Source organism: Berghia stephanieae, chromosome 6 (genome assembly GCF_034508935.2).
Source record: "Berghia stephanieae isolate SIO BIC M18660-M18661 chromosome 6, UCSD_Bste_1.3, whole genome shotgun sequence".
NCBI classification, from domain to species: domain Eukaryota; kingdom Metazoa; phylum Mollusca; class Gastropoda; order Nudibranchia; family Aeolidiidae; genus Berghia; species Berghia stephanieae.
The window spans coordinates 49,735,894-49,758,081 of NC_088365.1; the positions used below are offsets into that span (position 1 = coordinate 49,735,894).

The window sequence follows — 22,188 nt, forward strand, 5'->3', positions numbered from 1 at the left end:
CTCTCTCTCTCTCTTATAAATTTATAGCTACACCTACTATCCTTCTTGGATTTGAATGCCCACCCGACAATCTCCTTGGACAAGATTTGTGGTTTTGAAGAAGTTTTGTCATAAAAATTTTTAAGGATGTTTTATTATATTTTTTTATGTTTATTTTCTTTTTCACTGTCAGACGAGTATGATTTTTAATCATTAGAATTTCCACACACCACATTGAACTTGTTTTTTATTTATTATTATTATTTTTTGTTATTGCTTCACCAGAGAAGATCTATGGACCAGAATTGTAGTTGAAAAGCCATTCGGTCATGATCTGGAAAGTTCAAATGAGTTGTCACGACACCTTGCTGCCTTATTTAAGGAGGATCAATTGTATCGAATTGACCATTACCTGGGCAAGGAAATGGTACAGAATATCATGGTCATGAGGTGAGAACCATCATACAGATCTGACCCTTGCATAGCATAGATGTTGATTTTTTTTGGTGATATTTATTTTTTTAAAAAGCAACCCCAAAACAACAAAGAAATAACAATGAGCTCAAAGCACTTTACAAGGGGTCCCTAGCCAACAGCAATACTTAATATGTATGACGACTGTTAGGCGATATTACATTTTCTTTTCCAACAAAAATCAATGCTGTTAATGGCCATGTACTCATTTTACACCTGAGTATGGTAAGATAATGTGGGTAAAGAGCCTTTCCGAGGACTCAACTACATACTACCCAGAGTGGGACTGGAACCCAGGACCTTCCAGTCCGAAGGTGAGTGTCATACCACAGGACCACATAGCCACATCCAAGAGTTCCAGTTGGTCAATTTTGATTTAACATTGTTCATATCAACGTTGTCATTCTTTAACCCATTAACTGGTTTTGACAAAATTTTACAGAAGAGACATCATTGCGCTGGTTCTTAATGCAAAGCAATATCTGTCATGTGGTATTGATATGTGCTATTTATACTGCACCTTGGCTTCCGTCATGAGTAGGGGATTACTGGAACATAATAAATTTCGGTATTTTCCAGTAATACAGATAGATAATGACATCATTGATCTGATTAAGAATGATTTATGCGCTAGAATTGAATTTATCGGCAAATATATGAATCTGTTACTGTTTTAAAGTATTTGTATTTTGTTGAGGGGAATGAGCATAAATTCTAAAAGCGCAAAATTAAAATCACATTTTGGCATCTGGCTAACCCCAATGCATTCTACATGTTACGTGTTGCTGTTGCTCAGGTACCATTTGTAAAGCGCTTTGAGCATGTTTAGTGGATATTGAGCTATATAAAAGCTCAAGCTCAAGCCATATATGATATGCAATGGTTTGCCAAAGTTGTTCATCATTCTTGAAGAAGCAAAGACAGCTGTGTTGTAAAGAACGTAGTGTTTGAAACAAAATGATTAATTGCATTATTCACTAAAAAATAAAATTCATTTTGATGTTTAACAAACCATTGCTTTAGAAAGTCTTGGTAACACAAGGGATTTGCCTTTGAAAGCTTGAAGTCTTGAAATCATTCCAAGATTTTTCTACAGCGAGGACGTACCAAATATTTCTCTGTTGTCGATCTTGTTTTCTAGTAATGTATTTATGTTGTTATTTTTGTTGTTGTTGTTGACTGAAGAATGGTTTTGAGCCCGAAGTGTTCCGTGTTTGGTATTTTGTTCTTTTTCTTTAAGCTGTTACATTCATTTTTGTTTATTACCCTTTTTAGAAAAGACTGATTCTATTCCTAATTTTGAATTTTTGTCTCCAGGTTCGGCAATAGAATCTTTAGTCCAATTTGGAACAGAGACAATGTTGCATGTGTCATAATATCATTCAAAGAGCCTTTTGGAACAATGGGCAGGGGAGGTTACTTTGATGAATTCGGAGTTGTAAGGTAAATATAAAAAGTTTAGATTATTTCCCTTCTTAAAAAGCATGAATTGTGTTAGGTTCTATATCTTGATAAGTACAATGGCAAGATTTTTTTTTTTTTTTTTTTTTTAAAGCACTATAATAAAGAATTAGATTTATTCCACCAATGGAGGTATACTGCATTCCTCATAATAAAGTCATTTCATGTATTTACTGTACTCTTTTCTTTCTTTCTTTTTTTTTTTTCTACAATTCTAAAAGAAAAAAAAATCTAATTCTAACTGGGTCGAAAATATATGCTGAAATTAAATATCTATCACTGTTTCATGTTACAAAATTCTCCTCATTCATTATTTAACTTTATGAAAACAAGATTTTTTTTTTCTTTAATTACAGAGACGTAATGCAAAATCATTTGTTACAAATATTGACACTAGTTGCTATGGAGAAGCCACCATCAACAAACGCTGAAGACATTAGGAATGAAAAGGTACAGATCAATATTTACTGATTTCGAGCCATTTGTATTTGAGATAATAATTATATTTCTCCCACCCCTTAATTTTCATGGTTCGATGGGGGAAAAGCTTTTCATCAGCCAACAACAAAAAAATCCCTTTGAAAACATACATACATTACTAAAAAACTAGATTGACGGCAGAGAAGTATTCGACACGTATAAAAATTATGGAATGTACATTTTTTGGAATGGACGTGTCGAATATTATCTACTGTTAAAATGTTTTTTTTAGTAATTTATTTATGTTTTCATTGTTTTGTTTTTTTTGTTGTTGTTGTTGGCTGAAGAAGGGTTTTGAGCCCAAAACGTTCCATGTTTTATATATGTATATATATATATTTTTTTTTTCTCTCTTTTTAAAGAATATATACAGATGTGTGGGCCTGTGTGTGTGTTTGTGTGTGAATGTGTGGGTGGGTGGTTGTGCGTTTTTTAGTTAATTGTAAAGCGCTGCAGAACACTTTTAAGTGGATGCTTAGGCACTATAGAAATATATTGTTATTGTTATTATTATTATTATTATTATTATTATTATTATTATTATTATTATTATTATTATTATTATTATTATTATTATTATTATTATTATTATTATTAATTATATTTGTTTATTACTTTTTACAATTTCAATTTCAAGGAAGTTCTCTTATTGTGGCATATGATTATTTTCAAATGTTTGTCATCTTACTTTACAATTGAAGAAATATTATCAAGTTTGCAGCAGTATACAATGACTTTTTTTTTTTTGCTTCTGGGTTGTGTTCAGGTGAAAGTATTAAAGAGTATCAGACCTCCAACCTTAGAGAACACAGTTTTAGGACAATATGTGGGTGATCCCAATGGATCAGACGATGCAAAGCAGGGCTATTTGGATGACCCCACTGTGCCAAAAGGTTTGTTGCAATTATTCAAGTCTTTCGTTTGGTTTCGGAAGTAAAATAAAACTTTATCATTCAGTGCTGATGGATTTCCTCGGATCTGCGGAAATTCGCGATTTTGGAATCTGAGGAGGAATCACCTCCTTGTTTTGTTTTTAAAAAAAATTATATTTGCCCCAATCAAAATGCTGACAGTGAGAAATTTGATGTGTGAGGATCAAACATGTTCAGTTTCCCACTCTCCAAAAGCTATCAAGAGTATCAGTGACGGTTTATCATCTTAAATTGTTCTAAAAGCGGGGGTTAATGCGGTAAAAAATGGGGCTTAAAGGCATTTGTTAAAAATTTTCCTCCTTTTTTTACATTTTGTCACCATCTGCACTGATAATTGGAAGACACCTAGAGGCACGATTTTATCTCTTTTTATAGAGCATGAATTAGACAGTAATAGCTTTGGCTGATGGATCATCACAGAATACTTTATGCCACATCCACTCCGATTATGAAATGACTATCCATTGACTGATGGGTAAAATTAACTCGAGGAAGGTGGGTGGGATGGGTAAATAGAATCTTGCATATTGTGAAGTGGACCCTTACTTCTTTTTGTTTTGTTCCGTTTTTGTTTTTTGTTGGTATATTCTGTGTTCTGCCAGTTGAACCAGTGGGTCGATATTTTGTTTTGGATAAACAATCATTGTTTTCATTTCTGAATTTATTTTCACCGAGCTAGCAATGGCATTTGATTAATTTTTGTTTAATTATTTATATGGATATGAAATCGACATCTTTGCTTTCTGGGTTACTATTACTTGGCTTATTTCTATAAGAATTGAGTTAATTACTTTCATATCTAAAGTTTGATTTTTAAGATGTAGTTTATTTGACTTTAAATTAGATATATATTGATTCATGTTTCCGTTCAGGATCAGTAACTCCCACATTTGCTGCTTGTGTGTTGTATGTTCAGAATGAGAGATGGGATGGAGTCCCCTTCATCCTGCGTTGTGGGAAAGGTGAGCCTTATGAAAACGATTCTGCTTATATTGTTAATCATAATGTTATTTTTTTAAAAAGTGTTTTTTTTTGGATCACAGAAAAGTGACAGTTTAACATTTAATACATGTGTGAAAGAGTGACAATGTTGGTAAAATTTGTTAAAGATGGGCTGAAGTGCAAGTGACAGTTTTGAAAAGATAAATGTTCAGACAGATTTTACTTAAATAAGACGTTTGGTAATTTTTAAAAGCGTTGTTTGGCAACTATCTTTGTTTTCTGGGGGTTGCCAAAAGTGTAATTTCAATTGTTTTGTCTCATAAATTCTTTAAAAAAAATAAAAATCCCTTTATTCATCCCATTTGGAAAATTTGTCTTGAGGGTTTATTCCAAGGGTAGACATGCTCAAGACCACACAGCGCAGTGGATATTCGAACTCTGTACCTTTAGGGTACGAAGCAAAAATGCTGATCAGCGCTACCCCCTTGAGGCCATACTTCCATTCTTTTTCTTTTTTTTTTTTTCCAAGGTTCAAGTATATTTGTGAAATGTATTTTTCAAAATACAAAACAGAACAAAGATTAAATAACAAAGTAAAACATCAGCAGAAAAATAAAACAGCCCCCCCCCTTGCCCCCCCCCCCCACTCCCTCCCAGACATGGTTGGAAGCAGAAATTTGAATTGAAATCCATGTTCAATCTTTTTGAAAAATTCAGTCTGACATTGAAAAACTATATATACAACCAACAAAGACATCATCTCAAAAATGCTGTAATCACTTCAACGGAGACTACTACGCAAACCCCACTGGCTTGTCTTACTCCACAAAATTGGATATGAAAAAATTGCTGTAGCCTCAGATCTTCTTCACTCCAACTAATGAATGCAATCATATTCCTGTATGATGTAAATGTGGAGGATGGTGGGGGCTGCCTGAAGTCTGGGATCATGAAAATACTAATGAATAGGTGATAATGGAAAGGTCTCGGATGGGAACAATGCAGACAATGGACGTTTCAGGTGCAAAACCTTCGTCAGCATAGTAGAGATGCTACAATTTATTTTTTTTATGTTATTTGTTTTCAACGTTCATTTTTTGTTGTTGTGCTGACAAAGGATTTGCACCCGAAACGTCCATTTGTTCCCATCTGAAGCCTTTTCATTAGTATTTTCGTATGATGCAAATAAAATATGCATTCTGAGAAATAGGAGTTCCAAGACAACAACAATGTTTAAAATGTAGGGAGACACTGTGCTTGGATGGCACTTTTACTAATTATTTTGGAATGAAACTACATTGTTACTAGCCAGGTGCTCATTTTACACTCATTGCAGTGAGAGAATAAGAGCAGAGAGCCTTTACCGAATACTCAACTCTGCACTACCCAAAGCAGGACTTGAATTAGAGACCTACTGGTCCAAAGGGCAGTGTCATACCAAAAGACGAATAAGTTGCAAGAATGGTACATAATATCACTCATTCTTTCCAATTATAATTTGAGACAGGAAAACTCTTCCAAGTTATGTCGTCATAGCCTGTTTTGTAATTTATTACATTTGTGTAATCATAATTGCAAATTTTCAAAACTGAGATATTTTGGAGTATGTATACAGATAGAGAAAAACAAATTTTAAAATTCTAATCGATTATGTTTATCCCATACGTTTATTATTGAATTCTCGATAGCTCTGAATGAGAGAAAAGCAGAGGTTAGAGTTCAGTTCCGTGATGTGGCTGGAGACATTTTCCCAACTGGGGAAGTGAAGCGAAATGAGTTGGTGATTCGTGTGCAGCCGAGTGAAGCCATCTACATGAAAATGATGACAAAGACGCCTGGCATGAGTATTAGCAGTGAGGAGAGTGAACTTGATTTAACTTATGGAAGCCGCTACAAGGTGGGTGGTTGAATGATTTTGATTTATAGGAATAGCTCAAAAACGGGATTTTTGAAATTTTTTAGTTGAAATTGTTTCGTATTGGTGAGTTGACTTAAAAAAAAACAACAAAAAAACTAGAGCTTTTATATAGCGCAATAGCCACTAAACACGCTCAAAGCGCTTTACAAGGAGTCCCTGACCAACAGCAACACGTAACATATAGAACGAGACATGACGCCTGTTAGGTGATATTACATTATTTTGTTGACAGAGACGACGCTGTTAGCCACCAGGTACTCATTTTACACCTGAGTATTGTGAGAGAATGTGAGTAAAGTCTTTTCCAAGGACTCAACTATGCATCGAGCGAGGCTCGAACCCAGGACCTTCCGATCTGAAAGTGATTGTTATACCACAAGACCACATTGCCGCACAAAAAGAAAGCATTGGTTGTTTAAAGGCAACTGCTGTTAAGGGGGAAGCTATATGAATATGTATCATTTTCTATGATTAAAGGGTGGTACCATTTGATGAAGAGAATCTTGGCACGAAATATTTTTAAATATGCTTTTTAGAAGAAAAGTTTTCAGGCTTTAAAAAAAACGTTTTAGCAAAGGGCATCCCTGATAGGAAAGATTAAATTCTGACCCACCACCTGAATCTGGCATTATGTCATTGTGAACCAGAAATTATTCTGTGGCTCAAGACATGAACTTGGTAACCCACATTATAATGTAGCTGTGAAACTCAAACATAAAGTTTCCTGGAAAGCAAGGATTGAGTATCAGTCATGTGTACATAATATGCGATAATTTTTATTGAAAAAAAAAAGAAGTAAAAAAACTATGACTCTTATTTTTTCACATTAATCCATTTTTCAAGGAAATGTGCCATATCAGGTTCATGCGTAGGCCACAGAATTGAAAAAGATTGTGAAATTTAAGTTCATTGAATGCGCTTTTATGAAGAGGATAAATGGAGCTTTTTATAACTGGAAGTCAAATCTCGTAAAAGTTGTGTAGGTTACCCTAGCTTACAAAGCTTAAAGAAAAATACAATATAAAAATTCCAAAATAACCAGCCTTCCTTTTTCTTGTATGTTAATACAGAATTTCTGGATATTTATCTTGTGACATTGTGACAGCAAAATCAGTTACATACAATGATTGAGACTTTAAAAAAAAAAAGAAAAAAGAGCTTTTATATAGCACTAAATATGCTCAAAGCGCTTTACAAGGGTTCTCTGGCCAACAGCAACATTTAACATGTAGGATGGGACATGACGCCTGTTAGGCGATATTACAATTTTTTCGGACAGAGACAATGCTGTTAACGGCCATGTACTCATTTTAGACCTGAGTATGGCGAGAGAATGTGAGTATAGAGGACTCAACTATGCGCAGAGTGAGGCTCGAACCCAGGACCTTCCAATCCGAAAGCGAGTGTCATACCACTAGACCACATAGCCACACAAATACAATCCTGATCATAACATTGTCATTTTTTCCTCTGACCTAGGGGGTCAAAATGCCAGATGCTTACGAGCGCCTGATCCTGGATGTGTTCATGGGATCTCAAATCCATTTTGTCAGATCTGATGAGTTGGAGGAGGCCTGGAGGATCTTTACACCTCTGCTCCACATGATTGAGAAAAACAAGCCACAGCCGATTAAATACACCTACGGCAGGTGAGTGATGAGATTTTATTAACCTCTGGGATATTCTTGCCATAGAACTGATCTCATCTTCTTCTGACACGCACTCTTTTTGTTTGAAGACATATATATAGAGCAACAAAATTCTCACTGGGATGTTTTCTAATCTTTTTAAAGCTAACCAATTTTTGTTTCATGTATTGCACGAAAGTAAATCTATAATCTACAAAGGATTAAAATCAAGAATTAAAAAAAAAAAAAATAAAAACATTAGATTGTTGATGTGGAGAACTTTGTGATGTGTATTCAATCCCTTCACCAGACCTGCCTACTATTACGAAAAATTCGTAGAATTTAAGACATTTTGGCTCCAATTTCAGAACTTCAGGAGCATCTCAAAGTCATTAAAACTTATTGAAAGACATCATTTTAAGTATTTTGAAGTGTCATTTAATCCTCGTGAGTGTAATTTTTTGATTTTTAAAGTTAACTATATTGACTATTATCTTTATCTCCCAAAAATTACGAATTTTAAAATTTTCAAGTTGGCAGGTAACTTTCACAATCTTCTCCCCTTATCTGGATTGATGTAATGTTTGTCAGAAGAATAAATACCTAATGTAAAGAACTTTCATATTTGAGAAACAAATGACATTGTGATCAGAAATAAATATTAGGTGTTATGCTTTAGTGTTTGCTTTACTGAAGTCATCAGTGTAAAAATAAACAAATGATTCAGTTTGTTTCTCCACTTTTTAAAAAGATGTTATGAAAAGCGTGATTCATATAGATCAGTTTTGTTAGTTTTAGTGAAGATATAAATGAATAATGTTTTGTAAAGATTTAACTTTTGAATCTGCATCTCCTAAGGTTTTAGATAAATGGATATGAATATCTTCTGCCAGTTTGATAATATTTATGCTGTTCATTAAATTGATTTTTATTTTTACAATCCTGCCATATGATTTGACAAAGACTGTATTATGCCTGTTGACAATATTTTGGAAATCATGGGCCTCGATCTCAGTTCAAATCGAAATTTGTAAAGGGTAAATTATTGGCAAAACTTTATATATATGCACTATTCGATTTATATTGTAGTACTATATGAATCCTATTATTAGCAGTATTATGGCACAACAGTAGTGGCTAGTGTTATTTTTCTTCTTAAATAATTCAGCTATTTTATGATTATACTTTAGGTAAACGTCATATAGGAATGTTCTCCTTTGTTAACAATCTTATCATGATTCTCAAAACTTTTGATATTAACTACACTAACATTAAACCCTTCAGTCAAATCTTTTGAAACGATTGCTACAAATACAAGGATTCCTGTCCTGCGTTTATAGATTCATCAAGTTAAGATTTCTCCTCGTATTATTCATTACATTCCTTTTATCCATTTGACATAACTGACTGCACGAATTAACTTCTGGTTTTGGAATCCTTGTTTGTTTCGACTGCCATTCATTGCAGATGACAGACAAACTCATCATCTGTTAACTGCTCTTTTCAAACTTTTGATTGAAAGGAAATATCAATTTCATAATAGAACTAGTATCCCTGTGTGAAGAAGAGAGAGGGAGAAGTTTTGGAATCATATGCTCTTGTATGCAGGGATGATGAAGAATTTGACGACATAGCATTTCAGACCTGCCTCCATTCCGCTTTTCCTATATCTACTCTATGCTTTTGCACTATATTTTATTCAGTGATATTGACATGAAAATATTTAAATGCTAACGAAAAAGCGATAAAGAATTGATTTGGTTATCAAAATAGTATGTAAATGGATGACAGGTATTTCAAGAATATGATATAACACTGTCCATTTTGGTTCAAATATTTTTTTAGCTTTATCATTTTCAGCTGACCAATTATTATAGATTTCAAAATTCCTCTTAAATCAGAATCTTAATCGTGGATCTTTATCAGTGCATGTCCATCTCTTTCATTTGTATTCTTATTTTTATATCTTGTTTATCATGTCTCTTCCTAAGCTTATGTCATTCTTCCTTCCTGAAGGTACTTCAGTATTATCTTTCAAATCATATTTGTCATATATTGGTTCAATATGTGGATGAAACCAAATGACGTAATCCTCTACTTTCTATTTTACTCTCTGTGAAATTGAATTGAAGTTGTTCATGTTTCATATATCTGTAAAATGTGCTTATATTCGGACATAGCGATAAATACAAATTACCTTATCAAAAAGACACTCAATCGCAAACGATGGCCAGCTCACGATGGAAGAAATGTATTCCTTATGAAACAAAATGAAAATATAAATAAACATGTGCAAAATAGATCGGTGGTGATGTGACAGTAGACTGACTTCAGAGCAGGTGGAAATAATAGGAGATTTCATAAACTTTCTCTCAGGCCAGGTGATGAGTATCTTTAACCACGTGTGTTGTGATTTCGTTGTACTTTCACACATTCTTTTTTTCTGCATGGTGACGTCTAAGTGTCTATTTTTCACCTTGAACTTGGAAGACATTTTTTTGACCATACCTTGTACTACCCCTGTTTCCCACCCTCTCCCTCCCCCCTCCTCTCCACCATTCCAGCCGAGGTCCCAAGGAGTGTGACGAGTTGATGGCTATGCACGGATTCAAATATACAGGGTCTTATCAGTGGAACAGCAAGATCTGATTTTACACAACCACAAAGTGGAATTTGATTGTCTATTGTTGTGTCTATTGTATTTTGTCAGGATCACATGGCGTTTTTAATAATTTTAAATAATGCTAGAATTCATAAAGGTATCTCGGAAAAGTATATCTCAATTCAAATAGTTTTGAGTCATTCATCTGTAAATATTATTTATTTTGTTTTTCAAAATCACACAATCATACACGTTTGTTTTCCTTTGAATCTATGGAACAGGTAAAAGGTGGAGAAGTTAATGCAATTCTGTAAAAGGATATGTAAAAAAAAAAGAATAAATGAGGATCCTTTTGTAGGGTTTTTGGACATGAAAACTTTGTTCAATGAAATAGGAGAAATGTAATTATTTCATTGCTGCCACATTATTTTTTTGACTTTTAAAAACACTCTCTGTTTGCCTGATTCAGGCAACTGAGATGGAAATCACGGTAAATGTGGTTAAAAGAAATCACTAAATCTTGTTGTTAATCGTACGAGAATGTTATGTGAATCCATGTTCAAGGATTCCATTTCGGAGTATACTGCAATTTAAATAGTTTTTCTGGGTGGGGATCCTGACCTCCCATAGTGGGCAGGGAGGTCACTTGCTGCATCTTCCATACCCCTATATCTGTTTTACAATGTGCTTTTTGTCTTTGTCATGGAATAAGATTACTCTTTTGTCCTGACCCTGAGCAGAGTCCTTGGCTGGGAGGGAAACAGTCAAATGTATGGTTATTGTTTTGGGAGATATTTTTTTTCCTTGTAAATCATCTCTCTGTTATGTAGTTATATTTGTTATTTTTAATGTATAATGTAAGTATTTGAGTGTATTCCTGTTAGTGGAATCCTGTGCTTGTGGCTGGATGAGACATTTTGGTGATCTAAAACAACACAAAATGATAGTATGTTCTTGGAATCTCCATCTGTTCCTTATTATTACTATGCCCCTTTGACTAACTTTTCTTGTGTGCATTTAATTATATAATATATCGAGAATTTATTTTTACTTGACCATTTTCTTCCTTTTTACTGACGCTGAAATGACCTAAAAGCCGTAAAACCTTTAAAAAAAACATATTGTTTTTAATCTGCCTTGCATAACATTTGTATTTATTTATAACCCTTTAAACCTGATTTTGACCTTTGAGTTGTAATTTGATATTGGTTTAACCAAGTTAGTAACCTTAAAAACAGGAATACATTACAAAACGAAATTTACAGCAGATAAATATTTTCTTTGGTCTATCTGGTTTTCAAGTAATGAATTTATGTTTTTTTTGTTTGCGTTTTGAGCCTAAAATGTTCCGCATCTGGTGTTTTCTCTTGTTTTTCAAACTGCTGTATTCATTTTTATACATTACTTTTATAATGTATCGCAAACATTTTTCACAATGGGCTAGCATATATCTTTAGCATTTTAATTCACTGGATTAAATTGCGTTTTTTTGTCAGGAAAAATTCTTCTGGCCACCAGTCTTATCCACTGATATTTGACCAAAGCTATTTGTTCAATGTTGGCCTAGATATGCATTTTTAACATAAGCATATATTATGAATAAATGGGCATAGTTTTATGAAATCAAAACAAAATTATCCAAGGATTCGGAGATGCTTCTTACGAGTGGATCCATTTAAGACTTGTTTGGTTGGTTTTGTACTGTGGTCAAATATTCAACGAACAATAGTAGCAGGGATAGATAGTAGCATGGTGTCTGTGACTGGAAAGACAACTGGATTCATGTTAGACGAATGTTAATGCATGTGTGTAACTGTTAAAGATTTGGACGTTAATAGTATACAGATTTTTTTACTTAAAGATTTATGTCTTCACTTTTTAATGATAACATTCATTATTACGAGCATTTACGAGCATACATTATAAATGTAATATTTTATTTTTATATCTGTGATAATTTATTTTTGTGACAGAATATTGTTTCTAAAGCCAAAGTCCGAATCAAATCTACTGAACTGCTCTTGTAATTATTCATAATACATCGATTGATTGAACAAAAAAAATTAATTAAAATGAATTATTTAGCAGTTTCAACAAAGAACAATCTTTGCCGGACAATAACGTAAACTATTGGCAAGGTTGTTTTTTTTTGGTTTTTTTTCTTTTTCCCTACATTGGCTGCCCACTTTTGTGTGCTATATTCTCTCTCTCTCTCTCTCTCTCTCTCTCTCTCTCTCTCTCTCTCTCTCTCTCTCTCTCGTTTTCTTCTTTCTTTATCTCTCTCTCTCTCTCTCTCTCTCTCTCTCTCTCTGCGGGTGGTTGGATGGGAGCATCACCCTTGAATCATATACCTATGATGTTCGCATGGGTGTACGATCCGATAGTGATGTCGTTTCTTCTTCTCTTTACTAGCCTATCCTGCTTCTTTGGTTTGTGATTGTATTTTTGACAGGGGATATTTTTTTTCCTGTAAATCCTCTGCCTGTTTGTTCTTGGTTATTTATAATTTAGCTTATGATATCTTTAGGTTATGATATTGATTGACATTTGTACTATTTTTGTTAGATTGCTTGTTTTTTTGTTTCAGCGGTCTCTCATATAACCTCAATTGTGTTGGAAGAGACCTAAAGCAACAAACAAACAAAAATCTCTCTCTCTCTCTCTCTCTCTCTCTCTCTCTCTCTCTCTCTCTCTCTCTCTCTCTCTCTCTCCCCCCCCCCCATTTTTGTTGTTGTTGACCCTTACCTGAATTAGAACTGCTTAAATTTTGCTTAATCTTGGTTGGAATGATTTATGTGAAGTATTCCATCGGATATAAAGGGTCTGAATGTTAAAATCATCCTTCTTTTTGTGGGTTTTTGTGTTTGTCTCCTTTAGGCAAATGTCTAGCGCTGGTCTCTGCATGAGACCTAAGGTAGGTGGTCTTCTCATGCTAGTCATACAAAGAGAAACTGCTCCGGGTTTCTACCTCTGCTCGTTCTTTGAACTAGTCCAGTTTGTGCCTTGATCGAGTTAGTCCCCTCTGTCTAATTGTTGATATTGTGCCTTTAATCCAGGAGAGTTGTAGGCAATGATAATAAACTCTGTATCGATTTAGATGCCCTGTCATCTTCTTGTTCCTGGGTGCTGAGGTGAAGTAGAAGAGTCTTCATATATTTTTTTTTTGGAGGGGGGTCTATTTATTTTGTGTATGCGAGTTTTCTATTTGTTGTTATTGATGTAAACAGGCTTGATGTGAACTGGAAATTTTATAAGTAGCTGATAGCACTCTCTTATATTCTGTTCCCTCCCTAATCCCTCTAAATGCCTTTCTGTCTTTGTTCTGGAGTGAAACAACTTTGTTTTACCTACATCCTGGCTGAAATTCTGCAGAGCTGAGAGGGAGATGTGATAGTCAGATGTGAAATTAAAAAGAAAAAAAAATCCTCCATTTCTGTGTTTTGTGCCATATTTCTTTCTCAAAGAGCTGATGTGGTCTCAAAATCATAAAGTGCCAGATGTGCTGTAAAAATTCCTAAAACTAATACTTATCTAGATGGTATTTTTGTTTTGTGTTCGCATGTGTTAAGTTTTAGTAGAATAGTCCAAAGTATTATTTAGGTCCCTCTTGACTGACCTACTTAACTTTCAATGAATATAAGTGATGTGTTCACATTTTTTGATAGATCACATTGGAGCCTTCGTAAACTCAAATCCTGAAACTGACTAAAAATTTACGTCTCATTGATGACCACTGAAAGAAAGCAAACAATGATTTGTATTCGATAGTTCAACCAATAAGATCATTTGTTTCCTTGAGCACTACTTATAATGATTCACTATTCACTTTATTTTGATGATGGTTGCCTTGTATTGTAATTGTAATGTGATTTTTTAGCAAAAATGTCAGGCTATCAGTTAACAAAGGCTACGATCATACTGCACCAGGGATGGATCCTGAATAAGTGGAAGTACAGTCGTCATACCCATACTGCCACTTTTCTGCTGCTGTTTTTTTTTTTTTTTTCATAGAATTTACTCGTCTTTATTCTCAAGATTGTTTGTCTTTCCATAAACAGGCATTGTGCTCTCTTCTTTTTAATAAAAATTCTTTTTGTTTCTTTTGGGCAAAATGAAGTGGCCCAGTGGTTTAGGCGGTGTAATGTGACCTGGAAGCTCTTGGGTTTGAGCCCTGCTTCAAGCGCTTTTTGTTTTTTTTCGTGGGTAAAATTAATCCTCAATTTGCTCCCGTTTGACAACATGTGTGATTCTTGTTGACATCAGGTGTTTGTTTAATGGATTATCTATATTTCTTCATTGAATGCCTGGATGACTGCTGCTTGGAAGGGCATAATTAAAACAAAGCAAAGAAAACAAAACAAAAAAGAATTGTGGCCAGTCAATATTTTTTCATTGTTTAGATTATATTCAAATTTTTTTTTACTGGTAATTGGTTGCATTGAATTTATCTCCGTTGTTCAAACCTTATATATTGATTTGTATTGATCTGGAATAATTTGCAATATGTTTTAGAGTCTTCCTTTGTTTGACAATTTATATTATCTCACAAGCTGGGTGGGGTTTTCTGACCTCCAATAGTGGGCAGGGAGGTACTTACTGTGTCTTCTATCCCCCTGTATCAGTTTTCCAACATGCTGTCTGTCTTTCTGGGTGGGGTTCCTGACCTCCCATAGTGGGCAGGGAGGTACTTACTGTGTCTTCTATCCCCCTGTTTCAGTTTTCCAACATGCTGTCTGTCTTTGTCTTGGAATGAGATTACTTGGTTTTGTCCTGGCCCTAGCCGGATACCCTGGCTGGGAGGGAAGCAGTCAAATGTATAGTTATTTTTAGGAGATGATATTTTTTTCCTCTTAAATCATCTCTGTATCATTTTTTTCTTTTACATATATTATTATAAGATTTGTAAAAATTTAGTGTGTTCCTCTTAGCGGGGACCTGTGCTTGTGTCAGGATGAGCCATTTAGGTGATCTCAAAGTACGCTGATACTGTACTCTTGGAATCTACACCTGTTCCCTATTTTAACCATTCCCTTTTGTCTTTCTTTTTCTCGTGTATTTTCAATTGTAAATCTAAAAATTTTTGACATTCCTATTTTCTTCCTTTTTACTTGCGCTAATATGACCTAAATGTGTCAAAAGCGCTGTAAAACCCTTTAAAAATCCCAAACTGTCTCATAAGCAAAAGGACTGAAATTGAATCAAGGTACAGTCAATCCTTTATCTGACCCACCCAGTAGTGATTGGGTAGCTGAGTCGTTTAGATCTGGCAGAAGTTCTTTGTTATGGACCAGTGTCCTATCCAAAGGTTGCAACTAATAATTGCTACTGTTTGTATTATGCTTTAGCATTTGGGGTCAACTCTGGCTCCACAGACCTTATGGCTCTAAGGGACTTCCTGCTAATTATTTACTTGCTATGGTGGTCCCGTGCGTCTGCAATATTGTTTTGTTCTTCTTTTGTTTTTTTACCTCTTTTTTTTATTCATTGCCATTTCCTTTTGTTGGCCTTTAAAAGAAATTCTTAAACCAGTTTACTGCTGTACAATGGAAAAAGTTGTAATTAAAAATTTTGGCCAGAAAACTCATCCTTGAAATATTGAGATCGAATCAAATGACCATCATATCGGTAAAAACTTTCAAATCTGGGACTCTAGCCACGAAGTTTGAAAGGTCATTTAAATCGATCAATATTTCAAGGACGAGTTTTCTGGCCAAAATTTTAAATACGAGTTTTTTTTTGTTTTTTTTTCAGAGTATAGCAGTTAACTGGTTTAACTTTATTCATTTTGACATGTATGTATCGAATGATACCATCCGGTTGTTTTCTAAAGAAATATTGTGATACAAAACTTGATATATCAAATACTATATTTTGTCATTGCTATTAGTGGATGATGAATGAGAAATTGGGGAAAAATGTTAGATATTGTTTGCCTTGGACAAAAATATAATTTTTACCTAAACCCCCCCCCCCCCCCCCCCCCCCCCCCAAAAAAAAAAAAAACAGGAACAAAACAAACTTACACGTTGGTACAAGATAACTGCTGTTTCTAATGCGTTTTTTTGTTTTTGTTTATGAGATAAATATAGAATGTGTTTTTTTGTAATTATGATATATTTTACTATAGTAATGGTGATGACGATGACGGTGATGAAAATAATATTGCTGCTGCTGATGATGTTGATGATGGTGGAAATGATGATGACAGTTGATTTTATATTTTTCTTCTTCTTCTTCTTCTTCTTCTTCTTCTTCTTCTTCTTCTTCTTCTTCTTCTTCTTCTTCTTCTTCTTCTTCTTCTTCTTCTTCTTCTTCTTCTTCTTCTTCTTCTTCTTCTTCTTCTTCTTCTTCTTCATTTTATTATAATTATTTTTACTATTGCCAGTATAATTTACCATATGTTTATATGCATCTTTCATACATTTCAGTGATTTAGAGATTGACAAAGGAATCCAATATTCTATTGCTATTTTAAATTTTAAAATAAACAATAAAACAACAACAATATGTTCATAGAAAACGCAATTACACTAATATTTATATAGATGTGTTTAGTTTGATACAAAGTTATAATGATTCACATAAGATTTCTAGTTCTAAGATTGACGTCATTCAGTGTCACGCATATGTCACTCATATATTATGTTACGCCTCACACGTTTGGAACAGTATCAACCCTATATATTATGTTAGGCCTTACAAAAAGTTCACTGAGGTCTCATGCGTTCGTTGTGAAATATATATTCACAGTTCATGGCTACTTCATATTGATAGTCATTACATCTCATGATCAGCTTAGTTTATGTATAAAAAGTTTTCCTTGACAATTAAATGAACTAAAAATAAACATGCTTAGCAAACCTTGTTAATCATGATTGTAGCCGTGATTTTACTTCACATAATATAGAGCTTTTTGCTTTTCATGCCAAATGATAATGGTAGTGGGTCTTATTGTTTACTGCCAATGTCTACTCTTCTCAGTAGTAGTCATAAATGTGGCTATGTGGTCGAGTGGTATGACACTCGCTTTCGGATCGGTAGGTCCTGGGGTCGAGTCTCGCTCGGCCCATAGTTGAGTCCTTGGAGAAGGCACTTTACTCACATTCTCTCACTGTACTCAGGTGTAAAACGAGTACCTGGCTGTTAACAGCGTTGTTTCTGTCCGAAAAAATTGTAATATCGCCTTACAGACGTCATGTCCTGTCCTAAATGTTAAATGTTGCGGTTGGCCAGGAACCCTTTGTAAAGTGCTTTAAGCACGTTTAGGGGACATTGCACTATATAAAAGTTCAATTTTTTTAAAATAATTTTTTTAGTAATCGGATAGCTGAGTTTCTCTATCTCTAATATAAGTAAAGGTGATATGGAAAAGGATTATTCACACAATCATGTCATTTCTCACTGCTGGGAGGGCTATTCTGAATACCTATTTCGAACGTCGCCTTCAAATAAAGTGCTGCCTTTGCTTTTTCTTTTTTATGATTACTATATGAATATTTAAAATCACACTGGTTTGTCTATCACTGCCAAAGGATTTGGGGGAATTCTCAAACCTCTTTTAACTCGCTTATTCAATATATTATCATTTATCATACAACTTTAGTTTGAAGGAAAACCCGGTTTTAATATATTAGCCATAACTTAATGAGGAAACCCTATTATTTTATGTTGAATATAAAGGGCATGCGAAAAATCTCTCTTGTTTTTTATTGATCATTTATTGCTTTAATTGCAAATATTCAAAGTAAGCGACATAAGATCATTGATGTGCAAAAAAAAAATAAAAAAATAGCTTTGTCTTATATTGATGGCTACTGACCATTTAAAGCCAAACCATCTGTTTCGTTTCAGCCAAATCACAATAGATGGGAGAAAGAAAAATAAAACTTTATTCTATTTTTGGAATTTCAAACTCATTCTCAACTCATGCTCTCATAGTATTCTACAACTGGTTACTCAATTGAAATTCTAATAAATATAAGAATTTAAGATTCCTAGATAGTAATTTAGAGTTCCAAATGTAAGGATGCAAGATTCCTGGGTACTCAATTGAAGTTACAAATATAAGAGTGCAAAATTCCTGGGTACTCAATTGAAGTTACACATATAAGAGTGCGAGATTCCTGGGTACTCAATTGAAGTTACAAATATAAGAGTGCAAAATTCCTGGGTACTCAATTGAAGTTACAAATGTAAGGATGCAAGATTCCTGGGTACTCAATTGAAGTTACAAATGTAAGGATGCAAAATACCTGGGTACTCAATTGAAGTTACAAATGTAAGGATGCAAAATTCCTGGGTACTCAATTGAAATTACAAATGTAAGGATGCAAGATTCCCGGGTACTCAATTGAAGCTACAAATGTAAGGATGCAAAATTCCTGGGTACTCAATTGAAGTTACACATATAAGAATGCAAGATTCATAGATAGTCAATTGAACTTACAAGTGTAAGAGTGCAATGTTCATAGCTACTCAGTTGAACTTACAAATGTAAAAGTGCAAGGTTCATAGGTACTCAATTGAACTTAGAAATGTAAGAATGCAAGATTTATAACTACTCAATTGAACTTAGAAATGTAAGAATGCAAGATTTATAACTACTCAATTGAACTTAGAAATGTAAGAATGCAAGATTTATAACTACTCAATTGAACTTAGAAATTTAAGAATGCAAGATTTATAACTACTCAATTGAACTTACAAATGTGAGAATGCAAGATTTATAACTACTCAATCGAACTTACAAATATAAGAATGTAAGATTCCTGGGTAGTCAATTGAACTTACAAATGTAAGAATACAAGATTGTTGTAATTGCACTTTCAAGCATCTTTTTTTTTTTCTTTTTTTTTTTTTCAAATATTAATTTTGTGAAACTCCTTATACTATGAATATTTAATTTTTATTTAATTAACCCAATTTTATAATGATAATATATTATTGTTGATCTTTGCAGGATTATATTTGTGCTTTTAAATTATAGTTAGATCTCTTCAATTCTATTATTTTGTCATCAATAAAAAAGACATGTTACAAATTCCAATTGGCTTGTTTGTTTTACTAAATAATAATTTACAGCATTGATAATGTATAGTGTTTACTATACCATGCAAAACTTTGTAAAATGTGTGGAATCCACCGTGCTGGCATCATAGATTTCTTTGTCTCACGGTGGATACTGTGTTTTATAGTGATTATCAAAAGTAAAATTACATTTTTGTTTTGCTCTCCACAGCAAAAATATGCATCAAAGCAAATTAAATTATATACTATCTTAAGGGTAATTTAATTCTGCGTACAATGGTACCAAATATACTCAAATATACATCATGCATTGGTGGGGAAATGTGATGGTTCGAATGTGATTACTGGATAATCCCAATTTGGCAAAAGTAGAATTGAACACATAATATGGTGTATTTTCCAGGTATAGGGTCTAGCGTGTTTTTGTCGTAGTAGGAATGTTATGTCTATGATAGACATGTTTTATTAGTTTGACCCTTAAACCTTACCAACTACAGGAAAATCGTCACATGCATTGTTATACAATAACAATTCTTTTCTCATTCAGATTTGTTTTGTGCCTCTTAACATTTCAAGAAACATCTTTGTTATAAGAACGTGATGCTGTAAGATATAAGCTTGTTTTACTGCATAAAATTATGTATAGTTTGTACTTATTGCTCTTGAGTTTGAGTGCTTAAAAAATCTAGTTTTCTGTTAGGTAGGTATGATATTTTGAGAACAATCCTGAAAATTGTGTCAGTGCATGACATAATCAGTCGGAAAGTGAACATTTTGGATTTGCATTTTTTCTTTCATTTTCTAAAAGAATATGCTCCCCAGAGCATTTTACTCTTTATTTGAAGTAAATCGGGTGTTTTTTTTTCATGAAGTTATGGTCAGATGTATGGGGAAAGTATCCAGCAACTTTTCTCAAATTTCATACTTTTTCAACTTGACCAGCTGTAAAAAATATTTAGAAGTGAAATTAAGCTTTGATATTTCTTGATGTACTAAAAGGGTTGATTTAATCATTTATGGCAAGAACTAATTTTGGATAAAAATTGACCTTCCAACTAAATTTGGCAATATCTCACTTCAAACCTTTTCGCCATCCGAATGATTATGTCATTCACTGTAACAATTGTTGGAAGGAGAGAGTTAAGAGTTGGGGTTGTTTGAGGTGACATAAAGCATTGTGGCATAAAGATGCTTTATGCATCTATCATGAATGGATAAGACAAATGATGATGCATTGTAACATGAACAGCCCACGTTCGAGCCCATTAAAATAAACAAAAAAAAATGAGCTTTTATATAGCGCAATATCCATTTAATGTGCTCAAAGCGCTTTACATGGGGTCGCTGAAGAACAACAACATAGTAACATGTAGAACGAGATATGACGCCTGTTAGGCGATATTACTATTTTTTTCCGACAGAAACAATGCTGTTAATGGCCCAGTACTCATTTTACACCTGAGTACAGTGAAAGAATGTGAGTAAAGAGCATTTTTCACGGACTCAACTATGCGCCAAGCTAGGCTTGAACTCGGGACCTTCCGATCCAAAAGCGCGTGTCATACCACATAGACCACATAGCTGCACATTAGTTAGACATTTAAAAAATGGTTCCCCTAGAATTTGACTATAAATGTTAGTTTGCTGACTAGGGCAAGAGATTGTCTTCCTACAGCTGACATCACTGTTTTGTTGGATGAATGATCTACTACAATTCCCTCCAACCCCAAATGAATAAAGAGATGACATCTGCCCATACTGCCTGAAAGAAAGGCTGAGTTAAAAAAATAATTTTATTATCTTTTTTCTTTCTTCATACTGTTCTTTCTACTCAAGGGTGTTTTTTAAAACCTATTTGGTTTTGTTTCGTTTTGTTATTTTCAAAACCTTTAGCTTTTTCTCTCTTCCCACCCATCCCCCATCCCCTTTTATTTAGCAAAGGTTTACGTTTTATAATTTTGCAGTGCATTTTGAAAGCATACATTATGATGATTTAATCTATGATTGTGATTTTACAACACAAAGCATATTTTAACGCTAGCTTGATTTTTGTGAATTAAAATTTTCCATTAAAAAAAAATGAAATTACAACTCTCTGATAATGAAAGAAATTTGAGATAAATTTGATATAAATAATCCTTTTTCTATGAAAAGAAAATGAGCTAACCACTTTTAAACTGCTCCCATAGTGGGCAGGGAGGCACTTACTGTGTCTTCTATCCCCTATGTTTGTTTTCCAACATACTTTCTGTTTTTGTCTTGGACTGAGATTACTTGGTTTTGTCCTGGTCTTGGCCGGATACCCTAGCTGGGAGGGAATCAGTCAAATGTATAGTTAGAGTTTTGGAGATGATATGTCTTGGGAATCATCTGTCTGTAATGCACTGTATTTTTTTTTGTTGTTGCTGTTTTACAATTAATTATATTATGATTTGTAAACATTTGAGTGTGTTCCTCTTAGTGGGAACCTGTGCTTGTGTCTGGATTAGACATTCAGGTGATCTCAAAGTACATTGATTGTGTGCTTTTGGAATCTACAGCTGTTCCCAGTTTGAACCAGTTCTATTTTGTCTTCCCTTTTCTTTGGCGCTTTATTTGTAATTCTAGAACTTTTTTACTATCCCATTTTCTTCCTTTTTACTGGCGTTGATATGACCTAAATGTGTTGCAAGCATCGTAAAACCCTTAAAAACAAACAAACTTTTCTACCATTCATTTAGCACTGCATATTATTTATTGAGTTGA

The 22,188-nt window shown here is 33.8% G+C and overlaps 2 protein-coding genes across 5 annotated transcripts in view; one reads left to right on the forward strand and one right to left on the reverse strand.

Annotated features, from left to right (window-relative positions):
- Positions 1 to 22,188, reverse strand: part of LOC144975196 (actin-related protein 8-like) — a 407,315-nt gene that overhangs the window by 328,529 nt on the left and 56,598 nt on the right. The gene's annotated exons all lie outside the window — the stretch shown is intronic.
- LOC144975198 (glucose-6-phosphate 1-dehydrogenase-like) overlaps positions 1 to 22,188 on the forward strand; it is a 68,602-nt gene that overhangs the window by 28,868 nt on the left and 17,546 nt on the right. Inside the window, exons 6-13 of one of the 2 annotated variants that reach the window (XM_078919031.1) lie at positions 265 to 429; positions 1,771 to 1,896; positions 2,271 to 2,364; positions 3,161 to 3,287; positions 4,199 to 4,288; positions 5,957 to 6,165; positions 7,666 to 7,835; positions 10,379 to 12,479. In XM_078919031.1, coding sequence (XP_078775157.1) covers positions 265 to 429; positions 1,771 to 1,896; positions 2,271 to 2,364; positions 3,161 to 3,287; positions 4,199 to 4,288; positions 5,957 to 6,165; positions 7,666 to 7,835; positions 10,379 to 10,463 — 1,066 coding nt within the window. In that variant the 3' untranslated portion in view covers positions 10,464 to 12,479. Of the gene's footprint in view, positions 1 to 264; positions 430 to 1,770; positions 1,897 to 2,270; positions 2,365 to 3,160; positions 3,288 to 4,198; positions 4,289 to 5,956; positions 6,166 to 7,665; positions 7,836 to 10,378; positions 12,480 to 22,188 lie in introns of those variants that run through there. The other variant, XM_078919030.1, reaches the window with a different exon arrangement.